This window comes from Pelophylax lessonae, assembly GCF_965119305.1.
Source record: "Pelophylax lessonae genome assembly, chromosome: 13".
Classification (NCBI taxonomy): domain Eukaryota; kingdom Metazoa; phylum Chordata; class Amphibia; order Anura; family Ranidae; genus Pelophylax; species Pelophylax lessonae.
The window spans coordinates 159,309,001-159,328,447 of NC_138780.1; the positions used below are offsets into that span (position 1 = coordinate 159,309,001).

The 19,447-nt window shown below is 46.1% G+C and overlaps 2 protein-coding genes across 3 annotated transcripts in view; one reads left to right on the forward strand and one right to left on the reverse strand.

Annotated features, from left to right (window-relative positions):
• ZFYVE21 (zinc finger FYVE-type containing 21) overlaps positions 1-9,472 on the reverse strand; it is a 72,240-nt gene extending 62,768 nt beyond the window's left edge. For both annotated transcript variants that reach the window (XM_082242952.1, XM_082242951.1), the window contains exon 1: positions 9,213-9,472. In XM_082242952.1, the coding sequence (XP_082099078.1) occupies positions 9,213-9,332 (120 nt within the window). In that variant the 5' untranslated portion in view covers positions 9,333-9,472. The remainder of the gene's footprint in view (positions 1-9,212) is intronic.
• Positions 9,473-9,657: 185 nt separating this feature from the next.
• The window catches only part of XRCC3 (X-ray repair cross complementing 3), a 30,331-nt gene continuing 20,541 nt past the window's right edge, over positions 9,658-19,447 (forward strand). The window contains 4 exon segments of the mRNA XM_082242950.1: positions 9,658-9,704; positions 9,706-9,797; positions 9,799-9,819; positions 13,248-13,318. Coding sequence (XP_082099076.1) covers positions 9,666-9,704; positions 9,706-9,797; positions 9,799-9,819; positions 13,248-13,318 — 223 coding nt within the window. The 5' untranslated portion in view covers positions 9,658-9,665.

Genomic DNA, 19,447 nt, shown 5'->3' on the forward strand with positions numbered 1-19,447 from the left:
TTGTACAGCAAGACAAAAATCCAGTTCTCTTTCGTTCACTGACGGACACGGCTCCATGTCTTCTTAGACCCTTGGCTTACGCTGCTCTCTTGTCAGGAGTAGGACTAGGCAGAAACAAATTTTGTCTAGGCCCCTGAGGTAGTCCTAGGGGGTATACCATCATTTCCTACTATAGGACTTCATTTTGTAACAAGCAGTGTCAGAAGAATACAAAACTCAACCAAACAGAGAGACAAATGCTGTGTCCGTCAATGAACCTCAGAGAAAAGGATTTTACAGTAACACAAAAATCCAGTTCTCTTTCTTTCACTGACGGACACGGCTCCATGTCTTCTTAGACCCTTGGGATGTCCCAAAGCAATATCAACATGAGGGGTGGGAAAAACACAGCAATACATATAATTCCCAACAAGGCTAAACATAACCAACCAGGTAAAACAGGAGCTCAACCAGGAACAACTGGAGCTCACCACAGGGGAAAAAAAATACACCCTCAAGAGGCGGGAGCCTCTGCAACCGCAGCCTGCAAAACATTTGCAGCCGAACGCAGCAGCCGAAGATGCAAGTACATCCATCTTATAAATCTTTGTGAATGTGTGTGCAGATGACCACGTAGCCACCTTGCACACCTGAACCGCACCTCACTCCTTATGACGGAAGGCCCAGGAGTGCTCCATGCTGTGCAATTGGAACCATTCTAATAGGAGCGACTCAAGTTAGAAAACCTTAGAAAAAGGTTCCTGCACTACTTTTGGCCGAAGTCGGAGCGACTTGCATTGACTTCCATTATGTGAAGTCAGTACAATCCGTGCCGAAGTCGCGGTGCACGGCGACTTGTTCAAGTCGCCCCGAAGTCGTGTCGCCATAGTGTGAACCGACACTTAAGGCCCCTTTCACACGAGCGATCCGATCAGATCCACCTGTCAGTTTTTTAGGCGGATCTGATCAGATCCCCCATGCATCCCTATGGGGCAGCGGATGTCAGCGGTGACACCCGCTGCCATCTGCATCCGATCCTGTCCGTGAAATCTGGACGGATGGAAACCCTATTTTCCATCCGTCCAGGGGATCGGATGAGAGCGGACAGGCGTTCCGCTCTCATCTGATTCCCCCATGGGGTTCTGACACCTCCCTCTCCGCACACAGAGCGAAGAGGGAGATCTCACCTGCCTGCTCAGCGGGGGATCTGCGTTTACGATCCCCTGCTGAGCAGCACGGATCCGCCTACGGAGGCGGACTGTGTGAAAGAGCCCTAACAGGGAAAGGAGGAACCTGACCCTTAATAGAATAGGCCTGCAAGAACCCTCTGTCTGATCCACTTAGAAATGGTCCCAGCAGATGCAGCCTGATCCATCCATAAAGAACAAAGAATCAGATTTCTGAATCAACTCAGTCACCGCCAGGTACACCCAGGGAATGTAAATCAATTTCTTTAGGATGTTTTGGCTTCACAGAGGAACAGAAAACAGAGAAAGAAAAAATTCCATTTAAAAAAGGAAAAAATGCCAGGACCGCAGATCACAGCAGGGAGCCAGGTCCTTACTCCTGACAAGGCAGAAAATAACTGAAGTCCTATAGTAGGAAGTGATGGTATACCCTCTAGGACTGCCTCAGGGGCGTAGCCAAAATGGTTTCTGCCTAGTCCTACTCCTGAAGAGAAAGCAGCATAAGCCAAGGGTCTAAGAAGAAATGGAGCCGTGTCCATTAGTGAACGCAAGTGAAATTTTTTTTTTTTTCCAAAAATTGACAATCTTTTTATAGCGCATAAAAACAAAAAAACAAAGAGGTGATCAAATACCACCAAAAGAAAGCTCTATTTGTGTGTGTGGGCAAATGTTATTTGGGTACAGTGTCGCACAACTGTCAATTTAAGAAACGCAGCGCTGTATCACAAAAAATGGCCAGGTCATGAAGGGGGGGGGGGGGGGGTCTTCTTGCGGTCAAGTGGTTAAAACAAAAAAAAACTTCTTCCTCAGTTTGCCACAGCTGTCATTGGTGAAGGCAGACACCATGATCCCCAGTCATCCCTTTAGCAGACCAAGCACAGACAACAAATTATTCTGCCTAAAGTGGGGTACACACCAGTAGAAAATCTTCCGAAAATTCCCGTCCGAGGTAAAAATCGTATGATTTTCAGCTAGTGTGTACACAACTTTCAGCAGCCGATGCCGACATTTTCAATTTTTAATTTTTCAATTTTTATCGTCCGTCCCCAGACGACCAATTTTCGTTTAATGTGTATGCAGTACGTCCGTGAAAAATCGGATACGAAAGACCCCGCATGATCTGAAGTTGCTGACAACCCGGAAGTCTAGGGACAAATGTCCAAATAAAAAAAAAAAAAAATTGGACGAGAAATTTTGTGAACATTTTTATGCACTGTCAACTAAAAACGGTTATGAACGCTGAGCAAGAGAGAAAAAAAAAAAAATCTGAGGATATTTCGTCTGATTTCCGTCAAGTGTGTACGGGCCTTTAGGATACCAGCTGATCTGATCATTAGCCCCTCCCATTGTCAAACACAGAGACAAGGTTGTTAGTTATAGCTGAAGACCTAAACAGTGGCACCATTAAAACTACTAAAATGTTTGTTTAGCTCACTCCTCATTTCCCAGCACAGATATCCATAAATCTGTTCCCATACATTTGTCTACCTTGTAACTTACACAAAAGGATGGATTTGTTGCACCCCAGCACAATGTTTAACCACTTTAGCTCCAGAAGGTTTACCCCCCCCCCCTCCTTCATGACAAGGCCATTTTCTGCGTTACTTCAACTGATTACTGTGTGATGCTGCGCCCAAATAAAATGTATGCCTCCCCCCCCCCCCCACAAATATAGATTTCTTTTGGTGGTATTTGATCACCTCTGCCGTTTTTACTTTTTTCGCTATATACACACACAAAAAAAATAAAAAAAAACCCTTTATACTTTAAGCAATAAAACATTTCGAAAAAAATAAATAAATAAATCCAATTTCTGCATCAATTTAGGCCAATATTTATTCTGCTACATATTATTGGTAAAAGAAAAAAAAATCCCAATCTATGTATATTAATTGGTTTGTGCAAAAGTTATAGTGGCTACAAACTATGGCATATTTTTTTTTTTCCTTTACTAAAAATGCCGGAGATCAGCGACTTATAGCGGGACTGCGATATTGCGGCTGACAAATCGGACACCTTACATTTGACACTTTTTGGGGACCAGTGACACCAATACAGTGATCAGTGCAAAAAAATAAGCACTGTCACTGTACTAATGACATTGGCAGGGAAGGGGTTAACATCAGGGGCGAGCAAAGGGTTAACTGTGTTCCCTGGGAGTGATTACTAACTGTGGGGGAGGTGCTTTGACTATGTAAAGGTCAGTGTTCTTTCTTAGCAGGAACACAGAATCAGCACATTTCCCTTTTACAGAACAGCGGTCTGCCTTTCGTCTGAACAATCGGCGGGTCCCGGTGGCACACGCCCAAGACCCATAAGAGTCAGATCACATACTAGGGATTAGTGATCGACCAATATCGTTTTTTAATGCCGATACCGATATTTCAGATATCGGTATCGGCCGATATTTTCGGACATTTTTTTTTATTTTAGGTACTCCTTATGGAGGGATCTGTGGGTCTAAAAGACCCCAACCCCCTCTTCGGCACTGAAAAGCATTAAAAAAAAAAAAAACCGCCAAGTTTGGCTGTTTTGAATGCTGTCAGTTTTTTTAATTCGGCGTTGAGTACCCGGAAGTGATGTCATGTCATTACTTCCAGGTTTTTTACATGGAAACCCGATTAGAACCGAATGCGGCTTTGATCGGGTTTTCTCTTAGGCGGCGGTGGAGGTAGGATGCCCGGGAGACCTGGGCGAGACGCGGAAGGTGGCGGGAGGGGACGGGGATTGGACGTCCCCTCCCACTCCTTGTAATGACAGCCGAGCGGCTTCTCAGCCGCATCGATTGTCAAAACAAGACAACCGACCGTCGGCTATGGACACCGGTACCGGGGTGATGCCTCTAGCTGCAGGCATCACCCCGGTACATGCACTTTACCTAAATATCGGCAAATCCAAATGCCGATACAGATATATCGGGGAAAGTATATAACGGTGTTGCCGATAATCAGTCAATCTCTACTAGGGATGTAATCTGGCACAGAGCAGCCGCCCTGCCGCAAAATATCTGCGTGGGGCGGTCACTAAGTGGTTAAAGGCTACAGTAACTCCACCTTTTGCACCATGTTACACCGGTATTTAGAATTGGGGGGTTCTTCTCCTCTCAGCCAATGTCATTTTTTAAAACAAATGTGGCAGTGACGGGGCTCCCCTGCACCGCTTTTTTTATTCAAAGATCTATGAAGGAACAAACTTCAAAGTCCTATCTGCCACCGCAGGGGACAGGCTTGTAATTCTCAATGGAACACAAATGTGGTGATCAGCACGCTCGTAGTCCATTAATACTTCCTCCAGCTCAGTGACTGAAATCCCGCTCTTCTGTACAGACAGGGAGCTGGAGGAACAGTCTGCAGGAGCCTGTGCACTGCAGTCACTGATCACTGCAGGTCAGTACTTTGCAGACTCCAATGCAATATAATTAAATGAAAGTTAAAAAATAAAAATGCAAATTTGTTTTCGCGGTAAATATTTAGGTGTTATTTTTCTGAATAAGGTGGACTAAGAGCCGGTTCACACTACTCCGACTCAAAGTCGCCCCGACTTTGAAGTCACCCGTACAGCACGACTTCATCGTAGCTTGCAAACGACTTCTCATAATAGAAGTCAATGCAAGCCGATCCGACTTCGCCCAAAAATAGTGCAGGAACCTTTTTCTAAGTCGGAGCGACTTGAATCGCTCTGATTAGAACGGTTCCATTGCACAGAATGGAGCGCTACTTGCCAGGAGACCAAGCCGCCTGACAAGTCGGAGTAGTGTGAACAGGCTGTTAGCCTTTACCTCATTTAAAAAAAAAATGAAATGTTGCCATCATAGTGGAAAAGATGGCGATTGGCAGGTGTAGAACTACAAGTACAAGCACACCCTGAATATCTTAGTGGTGGAACTATAACTGCCAGCATACCTTTACTGCCTGGGGAAATGGGAGAAAGGTACAACTACAAGTGCCAGCACACCCTGACATCCTCTGGGGAGGACAGTACAAGCCCCAGCATGCTTCCTCCGCCTCTGGCGACAGCAATCTGACTTGTAGCAGAATTGTCAACATCATAAAAATAACTTCCATTTACACTTTATAGGCAGCCGAATATAGGCTGGACAACAAAGGCTAAAAGCAAACAACGCTCCCCATTCCCACCGGACTCCCCAATGCTCAAATACACAGATCAGCCATTGCCTGCAAGCTCTGAGCGAATGCTGCTTTTCCAGCAAGACTGTTTAACAGAAGACTGGCTTCTATTGGACAGTCAGCAGTACACGTGTACTGCAATTTGGCCAATTCCTGCTCGGTATGAGTGTGCCGGGCTTTAAGATAAAGTGATGAGCTCAGGCGTGTACAGACAAGTCTGAACCCACCTAAGATATCCTGCCAGGAAGATGGTAAAAAAAAAAGAAAGAAATCACAGTAAGCGTATTTTGATTGATTTGCGCAAAAGTTATTGCGTTTACTAACTACAGGAAAGATGTCATTTTTTTTTAACTAGTAATAGCAGCAATCTGCGATTTTTTGTGGGACCGCAACATTGCGGCGGACAGATCAGACCCCTAACTGACATTTTTGACACTTTTGGGGGGACCAGTGACATTACTACAGTAATCAGTGCTATACATATGCACAGTTACTGTAATAATGCCATTAGCAGGGAAGGGGTTAATACTATTGGTGATCACTGGGTTAAATGTAAGCCTAAGGGAGTGATTCTAACTGTGGGGGGGGGGGGGGGGGGGTTAATACTACTGGTAAACAAGGGGTTAAATGTAAGCCTAGGGGAGTGATTCTAACTGTGGGGGGGGGGGGGGGGGGCTGGGCTTGTGAAAGGATTATAGAGACATGCGATCCTATATAGCAGGATCACATGGTCTCTGCGATCATTGCAGACAGAAGGACGGACGGACGGATGGCTGTGTTTACATCAGCCGACCGTCCTTCTCTGTCAGCAGGGGGCGATCAAGGGTGTCAGGCGGCAATCGGAGGCGCGTGCTCGCCCCCTACACTCTCCAGAGCGAGCGTTGTGCATGTACGGGGTTTTGCCCAGGAGCGGCTGCCTCCCGCAGTACATCTGCGGCGGGCGGTCGTCTAGTGGTTAAAAGGGTTTTTTTTTGTTTTTTTTATTGATATCACAAAGGAACAACATCCCTTGTGACAGCATGGGCAGTGACAGGTCCTCCTCATATGGAGATCCGGGGGTCTCCTTTCTTCTGGCCTCCAAAGCATCAGATCCTTGTCACACCCGATTCCTGACATCACACAACAGAAGGAACAACATCCCATCCTCTCACTGTGTCCTAGGAACTGGATGCCGCCTCTCGTATCCTTACCAGGCTTTGTGATGGGACACCCTTCTGCCACCTATAAAAGTGATCTAGCGGCTCTAAAGCCTTTTGGATCACTTTTACTAGACACACAATCGCTCCCTGTAAAAAAAAAAAAAAAAACTGTACCAGGATCATGGTTGTACTTGCAACAAAGATCCTGGTATACCACCTCAATATAAGGAGAGCTAGATCGAGAATATATATATATACCGTATATACTCGAGTATAAGCCGACCCGAGTATAAGCCGAGACCCCTACTTTTACCACAAAAAGATGGGAAAAATCATTGACTCGAGTATAAGCCTAGGGTGAGAATGCAGGGCGGCGGGCATGGTGCAGGAGAATGCAGGGTGACTGGCATGGTGCAGGAGAATGCAGGGTGACTGGCATGGTGCAGGAGAATGCAGGGTGACTGGCATGGTGCAGGAGAATGCAGGGTGACTGGCATGGTGCAGGAGAATGCAGGGTGACTGGCATGGTGCAGGAGATTGCAGGGTACTGGCATGGTGCAGGAGATTGCAGGGTACTGGCATGGTACTAGAGGATCCGGGGTTGTGGGCATACTACAGGAGATGCAGTGCTGTGGACATGGTACATGTGGACCATGCCCGCAGCACTGCATCCCTCGTAGTGTGCCCGCAGCCCATGGCAGGTAGTGAAGCTGTTTCACTTACCTGTTCCAGAGGCGCCTTCATTTTAAAAATGGCGCCGCCCGGCGCCGACACGTCATTGCGAGCGGCGCCGGGAATAGCCGAAATTACACGAGCGGCGGCGGCGCGTGCGCGGTAACATGTATGCGACGGGCGGCGCCATTTTTAAACCTTAAACCCGTCGGAGAGGACATTTTTTTCCTTGACTCGAGTATAAGCCGAGGGGGACGTTTTCAGCACAAAAAAATGTGCTGAAAAACTCGGCTTATACTCGAGTGTATATATATATATATATATATATATATATATATATATATATATATATATATATATATATATATATATATATATACACATACATACATACATACATACACACATACATACATACATACACACACACACGTACATATTCTATAAATCTATTTTTTAATTACACACATACACTCACTGGCTACTTTAGGTACACCTTGCTAGTACCGGGTTGGACCCCCTTTTGCTTTCAGAACTGCCTTCAATCTTCCTGGCATAGATCTAACAAGGTGTTGGACGTATTCCTCAGAGATTTTGGTCCATAGTGACATGAAAGCATCACTCAGTTGCTGCAGATCCATGATGCCAATCTTCCATTCCCCCACATCCCAAAGGTATTCTATTGGATGAGATGTGGTGAATGTGGAGGCCATTGGAGTGCAGTGACCTCATTGTCATGGTGAAGAAAGCAGTGGTGAGATGATTGGAGCTTTGTGACATGGTGCATTATCCTGCTGGAAGGAGCCATCAGAAGATGGGGACACTGTAGTCATAAAGAGATGGACATGGTCAGCAACAATACTCAGGTGGGCCGTGGGGTTTAACCAATGCTCAGTTGGTACCAAGGGGCCCAAAGTGTGCCAAGAAAATATCCCCCCACACCATTACACCACCACCAGCCTGAACCATTGATACAAGGCAGGATGGATCCATGATTTCATGTTTATGCCAAATTCTGACCCTGACATCTGAATCTCTCAGCTGAAAACTAAACTCATCAGACCAGGCAATGTTTTTCCAATCTTCTATTGCCCAATGTTGGTGATCCTGTGCAAATCGTAGCCTCAGTTTCCTGTTCTTAGCTGACACCCGGTGTGGTCCTCTGCTACTGTAGCCCATCTACTTCAAATTTCCATGTGTGTTGCTTTCAGAGATTATATTCTGCATACCTTGGCTGTAACAAGTAGGTATTTGAGTTACTTATGCCCATCATCCTGAACCAAGCTGGTTTCTTCCACACAGCTGCCACTCCCTGGATATTTTCTCTTTTTCTCGGACCATTCTCTGTAAACCCTAGAGATGGTTGTGCGTGAGAATCCCGGGAGATCAGCAGTTTTTGAAATCCTCGTCTGCCACCAACAACCGTGCCACATTTAAAGTCAGGTAACCCCCCTTTCTTCCCCATTCTGATGCTCAATGTGAACTTCAGCAAGTCGTCTTTACCAAGTCTAGATGCCTTAATGCATGGAGTTGCTGCCACGTGATTGGCTGATGAGCACTTTGTCACCAAACAATTGAACAGATGTACCTAATAAAGTGGGTGCGGAGTGTATGTGTATATATATTTATATATTTTTTTTTTTTATGTATAGCGGTATTGAAGTGGTTAAAGAGAGAATTGCATTCTGGGGGATATAATCTATTTTTAGCACATATGTGCAAAATAAACACAGGAAATAATAATAATGGCATTGAACCCTGAGTACAATGTATAAGAACCCTAATAGTGGGGGTCCCCCAACTTCCAAGCACTCTCTCCTCTCACTTCCTGTTGTGTCTCCAGGACAGGAAGTGAAGGAAGATCTCCCCCCAGGGGACACCCATGTTAAATCCCAGTGCACTGTGGTTTATTTTTTAGCCCATTTCCAAATCCACCCAAAATAAAGAAAAGTTTAGCCCCTCCTCCCCCTTTATCTAGTTTGCAGAGTGAGGTGACAGGTTCTCTTTATAGTCAGTGTCCCCCAGGTATGGGGGGGGAGGGGCTCAGTCAGGCTGGGACTTGTAGTGTCCCCAGAGAGGTTCCCCTGGAGCTGCACGCCACAACCTACCTCCTTATCCGGCACCCACTGCGGCTCCTCCAGGCAGAAGGGGCTGCTGAGCGCCCGGTTCTCAGGCAGCATGCGGAGCCCGCTGGGGGAGCGGACCAGCTTCTTACCATCGGTGGACATCTTTCCTCCCTCACAGCTCCTCACAGCGCCCGCCAATCACCTCACTCATCTCCCGCGACTGACAGCCCGCCTCCGCCCAATCACAGCGCAGCAGGAGGCCTCCCCGCCGCACCGGATTGGCCAGGACGCTTGTACCAGCCTTTAACCCCTTGTTGGAGCAGGATAGGCGGAGCGGGCCAGCGCCGTGACTGCTGTCATGTCACTCCCGCTGGCAGCAGAAGAGTTAAACTAAGTCCCGCACTCGCGTCCGCGTACGGGGGATGCCTCCAATGGGAGCGGGATTCGGAGAGCACGTGACATTTGTTGTCCCTGGTCACTGCCAATGGGTGGGATATGACGGCCAGCGATGTGGATTGTGATTGGAGAGGAGCCTTTGTTTGTCTGGAAGGTGATTGGCTGCGGAGAGGGCGCGGTGTTCGCAGTGAGTAGAAGATGGGACAGGCGGGTGCTGGAGCTGTGTGTACTGAGCTGACCCGGGCCCGCAGAGGTGAGCGGAGACCCCCATAGCGGGGCCCATAGGGACTCTTACAGGGGTTGTCCTATGGTGCTTTAAGTAGAGCTAAAGACAAAACCCTTTTTTTTTTTTAAAGAGTGGAGAGGGATTGGAGCCCCTGTCTGTGTCCCCATTAGGGAGAGTCACCCTCTCTGTCCTGTCCTGTATTATCACTGAAAGTAAATCCCACATTTTGGGTTGCCACCAGAACAGGAAAATAGGGGACATCTTCCATTGGGGACACTAGTTCTGCTGACAGCCAGGGATGGGATTGGGGGAGGTTTCTGCCTCTGGTTATAGTGATCCAGCAGCTGTAGAGCCACTTGGGTCACTTATACTAATTACAGAATGTCTCACTGTAAGAAACATCACCAGGATCATGCCTGTAACCGCAACCATGATCCCAACATCAGTGCCTGACCTCACAAATGCACTTCTGGAAGAATGGTAAAACATTCCCATAGACACACTCCTAAACCTTGTGGACAGCCTTCCCAGAAGAGTTGAAGCTGTTATAGCTGCAAAGGGTGGGCCAACTCAATATTGAACCCTACAGAGTAATGCCTCGTACACACGTGCAGATTATCTGAAGACTTTTGTCTGCAGATTTACCTTTTCTATGTAGTGCAAGGGCCTGCCGGATTGCATACAAATTGAAAGTGTTTAGGTTTGACCTCCATATTATATGGTTTTGGTAAGTCTGCAGATAATCCGCATGTGTGTACGAGGCATAAGCCTGGGATGCCATTAAAGTTCATGTGTGTGTAAGGGCAGGCGTCCCAATACTTTTGGTAATATAGTGTATGGAGGTATTGAGGTGGCTAAAGAGAGAATTGCATTCTGGGAATCTATTTTGTGCACATACGTAAAAAAAATAAACTCAAGAAATATCTGGCAGGAATAATGATGTTCAAGCATCTGTACAAGTACCCTAAAGCTGGATACACACTATACAACTTTTGTTGTCAGATTTCCTTTAGATTTACCTTTTCTATGTAGTGCAAGGGCCGGCCTGATTGCGTACAAATTGAAAGTATTTAGGTCTGACCTCATATTATATGGTTTTGGTATGTCTGAAGGAAAAAAATCGAAAGAAAATTGTATAGTGTGTATGGCCCTTAAGAGAGGATGTCCCCTGACTTCAGACAGATCTCTTATTTCCTATTGTGTCTCCCGAATGGGAAGTGAAGGAAGATCTCCTCTAAGGGGACACCAATGTTAGACCCCCAGCCTGATTTCTGTTTTGTTTTTTTTTGCCCATTGCCAGCTCCACCCAAAATGAAGAAACGTTTAGCCCTCCCCCTTTAGCAGTCAATTATAACTAAAGGTAAAACTTTTTTTTTTTTTCATATATATATATATATATATATATATATATATATATATATATATTGGAGATGGGTTAAACTGGTCCATCTGAAAGGCGAAAAAAACATCCCACATTTTGGGTTGTCACCAGAACAGGAAAAGAGGGGACATCTTCCAGTGGGGACACTAGTTCTGACAACCAGGGATTTCCTCACTTTGGAGAGATTTCCTCCCACTTCCTGTTGTGTCTTTGGGAGAGGAAGTGAAGGGAAATCTCCCCAATGGGACACACCTATGGGGGGGGGGGGGGGGGGGAGACCTGACAGGAGTTACAACCCTCCTTTACTCTATCCAATGGGAAAACCTTTTTGCCTATATTTCTACTTTAAAGAAAAACTTAAATCTACACATTAATCTTCCTGCAGAAGTATGAACACAGACCTCCTGCTAAAAATACACCCCCCCCCCCCCCCCGGCTGTCATCCCGATCCTCTGGCTTCAACACATTGAGTCACTGACTTAATAAAGCATGTAGCAAGTGAAATCTGACCCCCCCCCCCCCCCCATCCCTGATCTGCAGCCTTCATACACAATCAAAACAATGACTAACAGAGAGGTCATATGGGAGATGTGGAGGCTGTCATTGCTGTCCTTTGTTTCAAAAATGTGAGTCCCCATTGTATAATACAATGAACTGGAGCATATAGACAGGTTAGGACCTCGGACCGTCCCCATCTGTGTGCTTGCTGAAATTCAGAGACTCGGTATTAAAGCCAAGGGGTCAGCATGGCAGCCAGGCAATTAGTATTTTTAAAATGAATGCCACTGCTGTATTTCTTTAAATTCCAGGTTTCATTTTCTCTATATCTCCTGTCCTGGACTCGTCATTGAGAAATCCTTGAGCTGAACCTTCGGCTAGGTTCACGCATGTCCGGTATGAATTTCCCCTCAGTTTTCACAGCGAATTTCCAAAGCCGCGGATCAGCTGTGATTTAGATGCAGTTATGAGGCAAATTTTTAGAGCTGCGTCTTTAACATTAGATGGTTGGTAAGAAGCGGGCTGGGAAGCCGGCCGTAGGGTCCCTAACAATGGATGGCTCACCAGCTGCCGATTGTAAAAGAAAAAACATTGCTGCCCCCCCCCCCCCGACCCCAAAGCACCTTCTCCCTATGTTGATGGGGACAAGGGCCTCTTCCCCACAACCCTGGCTGGTGTTTGTGGGGGGCTTGTATGAATCTGGAATATTCCACCCCCCCCCCCATGTGAATGAGTAGGGATACATTGTACCCTACTCATTCAACAAAAAAAGTGTCAATAGGAAATAAAAACGCAGACTGTATTTTTAATAAAGGACTTGTCAAAAATGATGTCCCCCGATCAATTGTCAATTATGCTGCCACCACCACCGACCTGAGAAAACATGCATCGGTCAGTGATGTCACCCTTACAGGCAGACAGCGGGAGCCTTCGTCGCGAGCAAAGCTTTTTTTTTTTTTTTTTCTTTTTGGGTCGGCGTCCTCATTGACAATGGATCTGTACACTTCAAAGCCCTCCAGGTTAAGGGAATGTGGCCTGGTATGGTTCAGGAGGGGGGGGGGGGCCCTGCTCGCCCCCTCCTTTTCATTTCCTTTCCTGGCCTGCCAAGACTGCTGCTCAGATAAGTGTCTAGTATGGATTTTGGGGGGGGGGGCATGCCGGTTTTTTTTTTTCTTTTGGCGTGGGGGTCCCCCCCAAATCTATACCTTTCGGGCCTGAAATAGATTTTATTTTAGGGGGGGGGGGCTGTTTTTTTTTCCCTGATCAAATTCGTGTTTAAAACTGATGAGATGTGCAATGAGCCTGGAATTTGCATCTGATTGCACCGCAGTGCTCAGAAAACGCACAGGAGTCTTTTTTTTTTTTTTTTTTAGATCCGTGGCGAATTTCGCACTGTACCGCATATATGTGAACCAGCTCCATTGACAGCCGGTTTGATTCACATGTCATGCAAAGCAGATGTGGTTCAAAATGCATCCGTTTTGTATAGATGTGAACCGAGCCTTATGGTGATGAATATAGATAACCACTGTGTGCGTACGCTGTCATGTTTTTAACAAATCGTGTTTTCTTTTAGAAATTCTCATGAAGACATGGACTGGACTCAGCTGGATGTGCGTCCTCATATAATCTCAGCTGTTAATAAGGGTAAGATGTTTCACTGAGACACAGATTCCTCTGTTCGTGCCTCTGGTTACAACATGGCTCTATATTTTATGCATTCATTTACTGGCTACCTGTTGTCACATTGCTAGACCAGTGGTGGTCAGCTTTGTTGATATGGGGGGCTCTTTAGTGTAGTTCCTGACTTCACCAAAGGGCTGCACATAAAAATGATTGAATATTTATCATCAGAGACAACAGGATGTATTCAAAGACTATGGGAATGATGCAATAGATGGTCAGAGACCGCAGGCATGCTACAGGAGATGGCCAGAGACCGCAGCCATGCTACAGGAGACGGCCAGAGACCGCAGCCATGCTACAGGAGACGGCCAGAGACCGCAGCCATGCTACAGGAGACGGCCAGAGACCGCAGCCATGCTACAGGAGACGGCCAGAGACCGCAGCCATGCTACAGGAGACGGCCAGAGACCGCAGCCATGCTACAGGAGACGGCCAGAGACCGCAGCCATGCTACAGGAGACGGCCAGAGACCGCAGCCATGCTACAGGAGACGGCCAGAGACCGCGGCCATGCTACAGGAGACGGCCAGAGACCGCGGCCATGCTACAGGAGACGGCCAGAGCCCGCGGCCATGCTACAGGAGACGGCCAGAGCCCGCGGCCATGCTACAGGAGACGGCCAGAGCCCGCGGCCATGCTACAGGAGACGGCCAGAGCCCGCGGCCATGCTACAGGAGACGGCCAGAGCCCGCAGCCATGCTACAGGAGACGGCCAGAGCCCGCAGCCATGCTACAGGAGACGGCCAGAGCCCGCAGCCATGCTACAGGAGACGGCCAGAGCCCGCAGCCATGCTACAGGAGACGGCCAGAGCCCGCAGCCATGCTACAGGAGACGGCCAGAGCCCGCAGCCATGCTACAGGAGACGGCCAGAGACCGCAGCCATGCTACAGGAGACGGCCAGAGACCGCAGCCATGCTACAGGAGACGGCCAGAGACCGCAGCCATGCTACAGGAGACGGCCAGAGACCGCAGCCATGCTACAGGAGACGGCCAGAGACCGCAGCCATGCTACAGGAGACGGCCAGAGACCAAACTTGCTTTAGAAGTTTTTTTACAAGTCATGTGTCCACAGATAGCAGCCATCTTGGCCATGACGTATCTATTTAGGGTGTGCCCCTATCCTCAATTGACTAATTCATTTGGAAGGATTGGGAAACAGGGATTTCGGGCACAAGAGTTTTTTTAAAAAAATTATTTTATTCAACAAAACAATATATATTTAAAATCATGGAGAAATACAGGCAGATAATTGTGTATTAAGGACACAATAAGACCAATAAATGGTCTATACTATACAATATCTCAGTACATAGAACTTATAACAGTGATTTACATACAGTTCAGAGTGCAAGATCATTAGTAGTCATATAATTCTTGGAAACGTGTTACTCGGTATCAGAAGAGAACCGCCGGCGGACACCCAAGTAGTAAGGTGCCGGTCAGCGGGGTCAACTGAGAGTATAGATTAACATTCACCATGTAACATATGACCTTTGCTCAACATGTTTCGCTTTCTTAGACAAAAAAGCTTCATCTGGAGCATATCATTTCTTTTGTCTGTGTGAAAAATAACAGTGTTTAGATAAGTTACATATATATGTTACCTCATTTCCAGTATGTTATAATTACAATTACATATCATTTATTTCTCCTTTTAATTACATACAATCGCATTACACATCTCAAATGAGTCCTTCTACTTTTACTATATCAACACAATATAACATTGAGTCTTCGATTGCATTCAGACACTAGAGGGGTTTAGGGGAAACAATGGAGGCTGCCAATAGTGAGTATATGTGGGGATCCATGCTGTAGTTATAGTATCAGCATGTATATCATGTTTATGTATCTAGTATACGGACGAAAAATATATACATACCTGTACATATAGTAGTCAGGCACATATCTCAATTTCCATAGGGAATTCTTTAACGAGGAGGACTGTGCGTTTTGGGAAGCTCAAACATAGGCAATATATAATGACATAGTAGTGAGGGTAATCACTCCATGTCTATTATCTGAATGGATGAGAGCAAAAGAACAATATTTCTCAGAATAGTGGGCATTTATATTCTATGATATCGTTTTAAGAGAAAGCCCGTGAGAGTGCTAAACCCATAAACTCGAGTGTTCCAAAGTGATAGAATAAGTGTGCCTCATGCATGTTATGAGAGTATATAAGCACCCATAGAGCCCATAGATTATCTGCCTCAAAAGGGGCTAGAGAATAAACACATAATTACTCTGGACCGTAAGAATGGGCAAATGTCATGCGTTTCTAAACGGATGTACACCATCATATAGAGGTTCCCCATGCGTCTGTGGGCCACCCCTATAGTAAAATACATATCATGTATATTAATTTACTTTTATATACATATGTAAATATGTGTGTGTAGTCACTTTAGTATCCAGCCTACCTCTCACCATAATAGTGGGAGGGTGACCAGGGTTACATATACACAGACAGTTGCCACATAGAGTCCAAAATGAGTATATGTAAAGCGTGCTTAAAATAGGCATAGGAAACAGATATAGAGGTAGATAGATAGAGTACCACTCAGTATAGTAGATCCCTATGTAGTAAAAGAATCCCAGACATAAACAATTTCCTTGACTTAACGGTGCTCAAACATGTGGATGGACACCTGACGACTAACCTATATAGAAAGGAGACGTCCGGAAATGTGATATTACATGCGTCTAGCGCCCACCCAGGGGCGCTTATACGTAGTATTCCATATGCCCAATACATACGCCTACGGCGTAATTGTACATCTGACAGCGATTTCAAAATACAGGCTAATTACCTACGAGAACGCCTAATGGCTCGTGGATACAGTAAACGCTTGTTGAGAGCAGCTTTCAACAAAGCGTTTTCTCAAAATAGAAACAGCCTCATCTTTAGAGCCAAACCCTCAAGCACGCAACCGACAGTTAAACTAATAACCAAATACTCCTCTCATGAAAGAGTATTGAGAGATATTCTTGAACGAAACTGGCATCTTCTCCGCGATGATCCGGTTATAAACAAATATGTTGGCAAACACCCCCAAATTGTATTTAGGAGAACAAGATCTTTAAGAGATCAACTTACAACAAGCCACTATCAACCCATCAGAAATAAAGTAACCACATGTAGAGGTACTTATAAATGTCGCAAATGCGCCTTATGTCCTTGGATACAGGAGAATACTCAATATACCCTACCTAATGGGGAAATATTTGTTCCTAAATTTCGGGCTGACTGTAGTACCCGTGGAGTGGGATACATGATGCACTGTGCCTGTGGCATGTTCTATATAGGTAAAACTATAAGAGAGCTTCGCCAGAGGATAAATGACCATGTGTACGTGTCAGCAGGGGGAAGGATGATCACGCCCGTGAGCAGACACCTTGACCTATACCACAGGTTCAATCCCAGAAAGGCAAGATTTTATGTGCTTGAGGTCATTCCTCAGGATCCTCGAGGTGGCAACTGGGACAAAAAAATTCTCCAGAGAGAGACTCTCTGGATAGAGCGTCTCAATGCCACATATAGACCGGGTTTGAACGAAACCCAGTCGTACAAACCCTTTCTATGAAGGCCTTTTCATTCACTTAGTACTAATAGATCTAATTGATCTTGAGTAGCATACCTTGGTTACGATAATGGCCCTGTGTGGGATATGTGGGTCAGGGTGTCTGCTTGGTTTTGGCGTGGTCATCCTCCCCCTGTATATCTAACTATTCCGATACCTCTTTACACTAACGAGAGTCTTTGGCACATATATCTCTCCTTTTCTCCTAATGTATAAGAAATAGTCTTTCATGTTATAATCTCTCTCTCATCAATATTATGATCTTGAGGATTTGTGATAAGTCGAAAAATGCAACTTTTTTGGGGTTGGAAGTATAGAAGTGTTCCTAGTAGGGGGCAGTTTAGCCCCTGTTCTTCCATTAGGGCTACTACTATTGAATGCCCTTACTAGTGGTTAATGTTATATAAAAAATAAACATGGTTACATAATTTTTGATAAATAAATACATTACTGATACATATCTCCTGGTTTGTCAGGAACATCTCTGTACCATAGTGAAATATGTTTTTATATATGCATTTTAAGTATATAATTTCTGTTTTGTTTTGTTTCGTCTTTCATTTCAGGCAATTAGAATTCTCATGCAATTGCGGACCGATCCTGTGGGGGCAGTGTGGGTAAGCATGGAGGTTGGCCTCATCAGTGAGATATGTGCGGCCGGATAGGCCGCAGGATGGTTCCGCCCTCTCTGGGCGGAACTTCCTGTGGCACCAGAGCGGACTACGGAGGCATTTCCTGCCTCTGTGTGATCTGCACACACCTGTGACAGAGCCGAGAGCTTCGCCGGGGTGTCCCCGCGCTTGCTCTCGAGCGATGTCCGGTGGGAGTGGCCGGGGCGGTGACGTCTTCTGACGAACCGCCCGGGATCCACGCCATTTAAGGGCGCCAGTTACAAGCCCTGGTATGGCGGAGGTTCCCCATCCGGTGAGGACTGTGCGGAAGCTGGGAACAGCGTGGCAAGGGGTAAGCTATATATGGCTAGCAACAATACTTTAACATTATACTCCCTGATACCCGTGACTTTACTCTAACCTTACTGTGCTTAACAGCCGGCATACAAGCAGAGGAGATATGCTCCCTACTTTAAGCTCTCGTCCTTTCCAAGTTTGGTGAGCCATGTTAAGGTGTTTGTTTATGTCTGGGATTCTTTTACTACATAGGGATCTACTATACTGAGTGGTACTCTATCTATCTACCTCTATATCTGTTTCCTATGCCTATTTTAAGCACGCTTTACATATACTCATTTTGGACTCTATGTGGCAACTGTCTGTGTATATGTAACCCTGGTCACCCTCCCACTATTATGGTGAGAGGTAGGCTGGATACTAAAGTGACTACACACACATATTTACATATGTATATAAAAGTAAATTAATATACATGATATGTATTTTACTATAGGGGTGGCCCACAGACGCATGGGGAACCTCTATATGATGGTGTACATCCGTTTAGAAACGCATGACATTTGCCCATTCTTACGGTCCAGAGTAATTATGTGTTTATTCTCTAGCCCCTTTTGAGGCAGATAATCTATGGGCTCTATGGGTGCTTATATACTCTCATAACATGCATGAGGCACACTTATTCTATCACTTTGGAACACTCGAGTTTATGGGTTTAGCACTCTCACGGGCTTTCTCTTAAAACGATATCATAGAATATAAATGCCCACTATTCTGAGAAATATTGTTCTTTTGCTCTCATCCATTCAGATAATAGACATGGAGTGATTACCCTCACTACTATGTCATTATATATTGCCTATGTTTGAGCTTCCCAAAACGCACAGTCCTCCTCGTTAAAGAATTCCCTATGGAAATTGAGATATGTGCCTGACTACTATATGTACAGGTATGTATATATTTTTCGTCCGTATACTAGATACATAAACATGATATACATGCTGATTAGGGATGTAACGATATTGCCGCCATCGCGGTATCGCGATGGTTACCGTGTCCCGATATCGTCGTGGTTGGGGCACGGTTTTGCAGGCGGCAGATGATCAGGGGCGGCCGCTAGAAGAAAAAAAAATAGCCGCGGCTGGGACTCTATTATTAGTCAAATTCACTGGTCTGGTCGCCGTCTGTCACGGACGGTCACTCACCCGTCACCTCCCTATGCTGCACAGTGCTTACTGCTTACTGGCCGAGCCGAGGCGAGCGGCTGCCAGTTGGTTTGGAGCAGTGTGTGTGGGCGGGCTTGTGGGGCGGAGGCGGAGCCAGCGCACGAGAGCGGCGGAGTCGGACTCGGCGGAGCAGCTTCCAGGGCAGGCAGGCAGCCAGGCACCAGGAAACAGCACCACACTACACAGGCAAGAGCAAGACACCGGGCCGCCGGTGAGTGTAGTGTCACGGGTGTAAGTGAGGTGAGCTTGTGCAACATTTTAGGAGGAAGTGGCTGTTTATTTCAGCAATATGGTGCTGTGTAAAAATGAACTCACACTGCTGTCAGCGTTACCCTGCATGCCTACCAAAGCCTCCAGCTATCAGAAAGGGGG